The sequence below is a fragment of the Aethina tumida genome, chromosome 5 (genome assembly GCF_024364675.1).
Source record: "Aethina tumida isolate Nest 87 chromosome 5, icAetTumi1.1, whole genome shotgun sequence".
Classification (NCBI taxonomy): domain Eukaryota; kingdom Metazoa; phylum Arthropoda; class Insecta; order Coleoptera; family Nitidulidae; genus Aethina; species Aethina tumida.
In genome coordinates, this window is record NC_065439.1 from 15,487,534 (window position 1) to 15,496,773 (window position 9,240).

General features: G+C 33.8%; 2 protein-coding genes across 4 annotated transcripts; one reads left to right on the plus strand and one right to left on the minus strand.

The window, feature by feature from the left end:
• Positions 1-886: 886 nt before the first annotated feature.
• LOC109597128 (inactive pancreatic lipase-related protein 1) lies at positions 887-3,890 on the plus strand. 3 transcript variants are annotated; one of them, XR_007548087.1, is made up of 11 exons: positions 887-1,042; positions 1,091-1,239; positions 1,293-1,430; positions 1,480-1,629; positions 1,684-1,792; positions 1,847-1,951; positions 2,013-2,266; positions 2,327-2,438; positions 2,491-2,604; positions 3,144-3,332; positions 3,672-3,795. XR_007548087.1 is itself a non-coding variant. In XM_020012760.2 (11 exons), exons 1-11 carry the CDS (start codon positions 937-939, stop codon positions 3,757-3,759), a joined length of 1,518 nt encoding a protein of 505 aa, XP_019868319.2. In that variant the 5' UTR covers positions 888-936; the 3' UTR covers positions 3,760-3,890. The 3 variants fall into 3 exon arrangements, 2 of the variants coding, with proteins under 2 accessions (XP_019868319.2, XP_049823455.1); XM_020012760.2 differs by having other exon boundaries at positions 888-1,042; positions 2,491-2,608; positions 3,672-3,890; XM_049967498.1 differs by having other exon boundaries at positions 924-1,042; positions 1,101-1,239; positions 2,491-2,608; positions 3,672-3,890.
• Positions 3,891-4,284: 394 nt separating this feature from the next.
• Positions 4,285-5,076, minus strand: LOC109597109 (zinc finger and SCAN domain-containing protein 2). Its single transcript, XM_020012737.2, has 2 exons — positions 4,677-5,076; positions 4,285-4,586 (listed from the first exon to the last, which is right to left on the minus strand). Exons 1-2 carry the CDS (start codon positions 5,074-5,076, stop codon positions 4,321-4,323), a joined length of 666 nt encoding a protein of 221 aa, XP_019868296.2. The 3' UTR covers positions 4,285-4,320.
• Positions 5,077-9,240: the final 4,164 nt, after the last annotated feature.

A 9,240-nucleotide genomic window follows, 5' to 3' on the forward strand; every position in this document is an offset into this window, starting at 1 on the left:
AAATTGAATGTCATGTAACAGAAATATTAAACTTATTAAATAATATCTCTATTGTAATTATTATAATAATTATCAATTTTTTAATTGTCAGTTACGTCCGTACATTTTTTTATGTATTTGTTATGTAACATGTATCATAAACCTTATGGATTCCCAAGGATTAAATGATAACTGTTTATTTTAAATTGAATTATAATTAATTATATTAAAATATATTGTGATAATATTTCAATATTTTCAATATTTAGCTGTTAAAAAAACAAATTATAGTTTTATTGATCTATTACTGACGAAATTAGAAACATCAGTAATCAAAATTTGGAAATGGATGGAACACGTCAATAATGAAAAAAATCTTATTAAAATATTTTTCTGGTTTTTCTCGAAGAAGATACAGGCCCCAAGTTTAATTTTAAAAATTTTCATATTTTGGTAATATTTGAACCAATAAATTTTGTATATATTTTCCTAAAACACCCACAATTCAATATAATAAGCTTTTTCACCCTATTTTCTATACCACTGATTATCTGATCACAATTTACAAGAAAAAGGGTACTCTTGATTAATTTTAATTGTCATAATCGTTTTTGATATATTTCAGGTTTTATGTTTGAAAAAAGTTAAAGTGAATTACCATAAAATACACAATTAAGTCAACTTTTTTGAAAAACTGAAACATATGTGAATAAATATCTATTTGTATTCTTGTTACTTCTATTAATCAATTATATTTGTTTATATTTATTGTTTCTATGCCTTACCATAAACACATAATGAAATATTCTAATAATTAAATAATTTTTCTAGAACTTTCAATACATATTAGTATTATTAAATGCACAGTATCCATAAAATCTCAACATACATGATGATTTTAATATAAACCAGTTCTAATTATTACCCTTCAATATTAGATTATTTCTTTAAATTGTTATGTCATGTTCAAGTGTCACATTTGTCTTAATAGTAGTAATATTCACAATTTTCATGTTTTTAACCCTTGAAACCAATACAGTAACCGCAGAAGACGAACAAAACGGTAAAGCCCCCGTTAGCCCCACGTACATTCTTAATACCGAACTTTCAGAATATTTCAGCCAGTGCTTCGGCGACCTAGGTTGCCTGAACACAGACAGCACTTGGTACAATTCGAGCGTAAGGCCCATTAATTTGAAAGCCTTGGATAGGAATATAATCAAGACCGAGTTTCTGTTCATAACGAAAAGCCATGCTAATGTAAGTAATTGGAATGGTGCATTATATAAAAGTTGCATTGTGATGAGTTGCAGGATAGTTCGCAGCTACTTTTCAGGACAATGACGGATCCTGATACGACAAATTGTAATGATATCGATCTTGGTAAGGAGGATGTTCTAATGATTTTGGTGCATGATTTTACCAGTAATGGGTACACTGGTTGGATCAAGGTGGTTTAATAATTCGATTTAATTGTGGCATTTACTGTTAAGGTTGTAGAATTTAGCTTTGCAGTTGCTGATTAAGTCAAAAAATCGCAAGATTTTATCAGTGGATTGGCAAAAAGGGGCTGAGCCCCCGTTCGATCAAGCCGCAGCTAATGCGAGAGTTGTGGCTTTAGAAATAAAGTATTTTGTCAAAAAATTAGAGGTTGCACAGGTTGTATGAATAAAAAAATGTAATAATTATAATAATTTTTTAAAGGAAAAGACATGTAAACGAGCAAAGCTTCACATTGTTGGACATGGCATGGGGGCACACATTGCTGGATATGTCGGTGCAACTTGTGATGTCGGAGTTGATAAAATCACCGGTATTGTTATCGATAATTCATTATGTTCATCAATTCATTTGTATAATTATTTAGCACTGGATCCCACAGGATTGAAATTTGCAGGAATGCCTGATGCAGTGAGATTGAACCCAAACAACGCCATTTTCGTTGAAGTGCTTCACACTGATGCCTCCGATTGTAATTGAATCTGACCGACTAATAAATCTAAAACATTGATGTAGTTGTTGGAAATTTATAGCCCTCAGTCAAGGTACTAAATTCCAGTTTGGCCATGTGGATTATTACTTAAATGAGGCAAAAACTCAACCTGGGTGTATCGAAGAAAGAACGTACAACGAATTGGACGAGGTTACTTTTGAGGATTTGGACGAAAGTAGGATTTTACCGGGCTGCAGCCACAAAAGGTCCTTCAAATATTTCATCGAAGCTGTTAAGGAGGAAAAGTGTCGGTTTTTGGGGATTTTAAACGACAACAAAACTAATCTTAGAGTGGTAAAATTGAAGGAAAAAGCTACCAAGTATTGAAGTTTTTAGTTTATTTGTGCTTTTAAGGACACTATGCCGTCTTGCAAAAAAGTTGTCTCCAATTATTTCTCTGAAAAATTGGAAAAAGGTCAACCCGGTTCGTTTAACCTCTTCACTGACGATCATCCGCCTTTTTGTCGTAAGCACTGCAGCAATCACCGTACTTTCTAATAAATTTAGAACCATTTCAGTCTACCCGTACGTAATAGGGGTGACTCTGAACGAAGGCATCAGTTATTACGGCGCGTTCGACTTCATACTGATCGACGAGAACGACGACGCCTCCAACGTAACATTCCTTGGCAGTAAGTGAGTAAAACCCTAACGACCGAAAATCGCCGTCGACAAAATTAATTCCGTCGGCGAATACAAATGTAAAAACGTGCCAGACTCATCGTCCGCCGTTACTCGTATGAGGAGACCATCCCCGCGGACATCACGGCCCTTTTTTCGTATGCACGTCGCAAAAACCGGGTCCATTATCGGGGTACGGCACTTGGTAAGCTCTCCGGGGGGACGGAACGTGTTTCTGTCCGACATAGGGCCTCCGCGGACGCCGCCTCCATTACCCCGCTAATGGACAAATTGGCGACGGGCAAATTACTCTTTCTTCTCATCCAAGTTGTGTATTAATTTGTCGTGCTTAAGTTTAAAGGTCCTATAACGTTTGAGTGTTCGTATCAAGTTTACAATTTACAGCGTCTCAGTTCCCAACTTGTAATTAATTTGTTATTAAACTATAAGCTTCAATCAACAAGTTGTTAACACCCCAACAAAACTGTTCGGATCACGTTAACTTTACACCAAGAACAATACAGATGAACTTAGTTATTTTCTGGTGCAGGTACGAGTATCGGTATTTCATTGCGACCTCGGACAATGGCTATTTGTATTACGGCAAGTCTCCCAAATTGGGGCGCATAAAGGAGGCAAAAGTCAGGTGGACCGCTCCGAAGTCCTTTTGTGTCATCAACTGCGAACAATACGTGAGCGTCCGATTCATCGATGTGTGCCTCTTAGACCCCGACGGATCGTAAGTGGCCGTACTTATTTTCGTTTATTACCCGGATTTTCTTATTTTGAATGTAAATTTTTCTTTTATTGTCGGTTTTGCGGGGTTAAGTGACCGTTTTGTTCGTATACTGAACATGGATTGTGGTCGGATTATAGGGTTTATAAATAGGATAATCTTTTAAACCGATTTAAGGAATACACTAACTTAAAGTTGACTTAATAACTTGTTATTCAGAAAGAAATAGTGTCGTTTTAATGTGACTTAGCTTAATATTTCATTTTGAAGTGTGTAATATCTTGCATAATGAAACTTTAAGGCTTAGTTGTTTAGAATTTTTTGCACAACTTATCGTTTCAGGAATATAACTTCAAGGCTATGTCCAAAAACTGGGGAGCACCGAATAGAAAACGGAGAATTCACAACTTTTGTCCAATGTTGTATTTAAAAAATACTATTCAAACTGCATTTTACAATAACTGCAAATCAATAAAAACATTTTTTATACAATAACCTTGTTTTAATGTCCCATTTTCTTTAACAATGGGCTCAAATTAAGCCTACACATCAATTTCGAATTTTGCGCAAAACTGGAAACACCACCGCAGTAAACAATGATGTTTAATTTTATATAAAACCGCCACACGTCCGATCAATCATTTGTTTGAGACTTTTTGGACAAAACCTCAAGAATTTGTACTTTCCCATTCCATCATTTACATGACACATGAATGGAACCATTCAAATTCATCTGTGAAATCACCCCAATTATTTTTTATGCAACTTTACGTCAAATTTTAAAGGATGGTTCTTAAAAGTGTGACCGCAACAATAGAACAAAAACAAGCTTTGTCGGTCATTAGAAAAATAAATTTATTATAGAATATACAAATTTTATCACATAAATAATTTATCCTATTTACAATCACTATGTACAGTCTTTCATGAATAATAAAGTAGTACTTTTATATAATACATTGCTTTAACACCCCCAACTAAAATCCCCCGTTTAATACATTAGATTCATAAGGGGGTAAGGGGAGGGAGAGGTGAACGCCTCGTACGGTAGCATGATGGGGACGGCGTACATCCCCCGAGTGGGATAGTGAGTTTTGAGGTGTTTTTTCAAGTGGTCCTTGCGACCAAAACGTTTCCCGCATTGGGTACAAGGGAAAGGACGAAGGCCGCTGTGAATCCTTTTGTGTCTCGTCAGCTCTTCGTTTCTGGTGAACGTTTTTCCGCAGTCTTTTTCATCACATTTAAAGGGTCTTTCTCCTAGAAAGAAAAGGTTACATTAGAAACTAAGTCGCAGCTTTGAGTTATTTAATTGGGACTGTAGCATAATTTTTTGAAACTGTAACTTACCGGTGTGAATTCTGATGTGTCCTTTTAACTGTCCATTGTTTGAGAACCCAACATCACAATGCGGACACTTGTACTTCTTCGGTCTTTGCTTCCGGGCCTGTATCAGTTTCTGCTGCTGCTCCTGAGTCAAAATCCTGTTGTACTCCTCCAGCGCGTAACCGTTGGACAGCTGCTCCAAGAACATGGCGTCCCCCGACGTCAGCCCCAAATACTGGGCGATATTCCCTTGCGGCGGATAAACCGGGTAATCCTGGTACAACCCGGAAGCTCCGGGCAAACTGTAAGCACTCTGCGACACTTCCGGTTCACTTGGCGGGGGTGTTGGCGTGGCGGGACTGGTTTTTTGCACGTTGTCCCAGGGCCTGAAGATTTTCGAACACTTCTGGTAGGTATCGAACATGGTGACCGATTCGCAAGGCACTTGAGAGGGTGACTGAACCACTGGCCGAACTACACCGGTTAAAGAGGGCACTCGAATTATGAAAAAGGGGCCGGACCACGAGCCCAAGGGCTGAGAGGGGACAGACGACAATAGTTTCGCAACACCCTCGAACCTCGGGGGCCTGCCCAATATGAAGTGGGTAACGCACCCCTTTGCACTACGATGACTTTGTATGCATCGGTTGCGGTTTTCAATGCACGTACGTTTTTAAATTGAATCGGAGATCGATCAAAATGTGTCCACGGTTGGGGGCATTATACATATTTTAATTTAATTAGTGTTTAAGTGACTTTATAAATTTTTATTAAAAAAATGGGACATTTCCTAGCTTGGTTTTAATAATTTAGCATGTTCGCGACTTCAGCTGGATAGAAATCGAAAAAAAAGGAAGGTCTCGTTAATAAATTTTGTACAAAGGAAAGCGTTTTCCTGGTAGAAATTTCCGATTTTAATTTGAATGATAATGAAACGGTCTACGTGAGATAAATCCACGATCAGGCGGAGAGTTGAGGTATTCTCGCACGGTCCAATTTGGGGCAATTAATATCAGATACGTTTCAATCCGCCACTCGAATGCGAAATTCCCTACTGAACACACACAATCGACATATTTTGATGGATTGCCACTCGAAATTCACAACCACCTCCAAAGGGTTGTTCCCAGATCAATTACTTGATCACTTAAGGGTGTATGTACATATGATGATGTAACGTTTTTATTTGAATGAAAATTGATGACAATTTCGAGGAAATAAACTATTCTATATTTACACATTTTTTAAGGCTTTGCCTTACGAAGTTGTAGTAACATAGTTGTAGACTGGAAAGGTAATGATGATAAAATATTTAATATATTTAGTTATCTGCTTCTTTTGCTGAATTTTTATTTATTTTTAAAATTAATTTTTATCCATAATCTACATACATTTACATACATTTAAAACGTATTATAATCAGTATCTTACTCTTATAAATATTTTTTGCATGTTTTTTTATTTAAATGGCGAATGGCAATTAGAAAACTTAGTTTACATCTTTTGAAATAATTTTTAAAAGTATAATATTTACCCACTCAAACAACAAACTATATTCTATGATTTGTGGTGTTTTAAACATAATTGGGAAAAATGTTAAATGGAAAATTGTATTTTAGTATTTTACATTAACAATTAAATAATTAAAAGTTTCTTGTCTTAAAGCAGATAAAAAAGTGAAATTTTAGTTAGTTAGTTAGTTTGAAAAAATAATTGATAATAAAAACATACTCTTCTCAACTTTTTTAATTAAATCTCATTACTTAACTTTTAACTAAACTCGATTAAACTAAATGATTTTTATATCTTTTGAAACGATTAAATTAAAATGTTTTATAATACAAAAATAATTCAAAATATATATTCTTATCATTCAGTAATCTTTTAAATGTTTCTAATACCGACTTTTTGAATGTGCAACAATCAAAAAATAAAGTTAAAACTTTTTTATAAAATTACAGTTTACATTTTCCGAAATAAAGTTCATCATTTAAAAGTTATTTATTTAATTCTTGTTTAGTACAATATATTCTTGTAGATAAACTAATATTGTAGGTGATTTTCCAGAGAAAAATTCGATTTATCCGGACGACATAAATATAAAAAGTCATCCTCATATCTTAGAAAGTACTCAAATAGTTGTAGAAAACTATTATTAATAAAAGTGAAAGTTATTTAACAGGATGAACTTGAAAGAAAGATCAATTTTTCTTTGTAATTTACGAATTTATCAAGATTTAATTAATTATCTTGAAAACATTTGTAAAATTTTTTATAATATTTATTGAACATTGAAAATGATTAAATTCTATAGAAGTTGGCAAACTCAGCATCAAAAGAAAGAGTATAATTTGGTCTATTTTTTATATTTTATAACTTTTTACATTTGTTGTTAAATATCAATATATCCATTATACAATATTGAAATTGAATTGTAATTTCAATATATTTGATGTGTTTCAAAGTTCTGTCAAAGATTTGTTCAGAAGAATATTAGCTATTCTAAATTATTATTTAAATGGTTATAAAGAGCTATCAAAGTCTGTCCAACAGAATTAAGTATTCCCTCTAAAAACTCTACATATCGAATGTAGGATCAAATAATTTATTGAAATTATCAAGATATCCAAGTTATCTAAGTTTTATTCTGTCTAATATTGGATATTCCTAATTAAATATAGTGCCTGGTCACTGATATCAATCAAAATCTGTCCAACAGAATTAAGAATTTCCTCTAAAAATGATACATATCGAATTTAGTGCCAGATAATTTATTGAAATTATCAAGATATACAAGTTATCTAAGTTCTCTAATACTTTTGCAAAAGAATATCGGATATTCCAAGTTATCACTTAAATATAGTGCCTGGTGAACAAGGTCTATCAAAATCTGTCTAACAGAATTAAGAATTTCCTCTAAAAATGATACATATCAAATATAGTGCCAAATAGTTTATAGAAATTATCAAGATATACAAGTTATCTAGGTTCTCTAATACTTTTTCAAAAGAATAATGGATATTCCAAGTTATCACTTAAATATAGTGCCTGGTGAACAAGGTCTATCAAAATCTGTCCAACAGAATTAAGAATTTCCTCTAAAAATGATACATATCAAATATAGTGCCAGATAATTTATTGAAATTATCAAGATATACAAGTTATCTAGGTTCTCTAATACTTTTTCAAAAGAATATTGGATATTCCAAGTTATTACTTAAATATAGTGCCTGGTGAACAAGGTCTATCAAAATCTGTCCAACAGAATTAAGAATTTCCTCTAAAAATGATACATATCGAATATAGTGTCAGATAATTTATTGAAATTATCAAGATATACAAGTTATCTGGTTCTCTAATACTTTTTCAAAAGAATATTGGATATTCCAAGTTATTACTTAAATATAGTGCCTGGTGAACAAGGTCTATCAAAATCTGTCCAACAGAATTAAGAATTTCCTCTAAAAATGATACATATCGAATATAGTGTCAGATAATTTATTGAAATTATCAAGATATACAAGTTATCTGGTTCTCTAATACTTTTTCAAAAGAATATTGGATATTCCATGTTATCACTTAAATATAGTGCCTGGTGAACAAGGTCTATCAAAATCTATCCAACAGAATTAAGAATTTCCTCTAAAAATGATACATATCGAATATAGTGTCAGATAATTTATTGAAATTATCAAGATATACAAGTTATCTAGGTTCTCTAATATTTTTTCAAAAGAATATTGGATATTCCAAGTTATCACTTAAATATAGTGCCTGGTTTACGATATCTATGAAAATCTGACCAACAGAATTAAGAATTCTCTCCAAAAACTCTACATATCGAATTTAGTGCCATATAATTAGTTGAAATCATCATGAGTTTAAGATATCTTAGTTCTCTCATAGATTTTTTCGAAAGAATATTGACTATTCTAAATTATCACTTAATTCACTGTCTGAAAACAGAAAGTCTACAATTGAATGAAGCGACCGCTAATTTGTTGTAATTATAAAAACATTTGAATCATTGAAGTTATTGATGTTCAATTGAATTTTCACTGCATGCCGACAGTTTACGAAAATTAATTTACTTTAATAAAGGCCATTAGAAAATTTAATTTCCCCTACTGTTATTAGTTTATACAGTCAGTATCACTGAAACTTTAACAATGAATCACAACTCCAAAAACCCACCCTTCTTATCACGAACAACAATTTCCAGGATGACAAACGACGCGCGTCTTACCCTTATTGCGGCTTCCCATAATGAAATTACCATGTGCAACCGGAGAAACGTTTCCAGTGCCACTTAGATATACCTAAGTCATACAAATGTGGCCGGTCCGCGTTATTGTTCCCGGCGATTTTCACACTCGGGCAAACCGTACGAGCGTGGGCCCCCGGTTGCACCCATCACCAATGGCCGTATAAACAATGGGGAAAAATCCAAAATGGCCACCGAATGCATAAATCATGGTGCGGCCGTTCGTCTAGGGGGCCGCCGTGGGGTTCGACTCCCGGAGACGGGGTGTAGCGTAATTGGATTAAGGGGCTCGAGCGACACTCTTCCGGCCCCGGGGGAACAAGC

Bases quoted from the DNA above. Each gene is read 5' to 3' on its own strand.
- LOC109597128 (XM_020012760.2), top strand. From the start codon at position 937: ATGTCATGTTCAAGTGTCACATTTGTCTTAATAGTAGTAATATTCACA. The intron at 1,793-1,846 runs GTATTGTTATCG...ATAATTATTTAG, and splicing joins CGGAGTTGATAAAATCACCG to CACTGGATCCCACAGGATTG. The intron at 2,609-3,143 runs GTGAGTAAAACC...TTTCTGGTGCAG, and splicing joins GTAACATTCCTTGGCAGTAA to GTACGAGTATCGGTATTTCA.
- LOC109597109 (XM_020012737.2), bottom strand. From the start codon at position 5,076: ATGTTCGATACCTACCAGAAGTGTTCGAAAATCTTCAGGCCCTGGGAC. The intron at 4,587-4,676 runs GTAAGTTACAGT...TTTTCTTTCTAG, and splicing joins ACACATCAGAATTCACACCG to GAGAAAGACCCTTTAAATGT.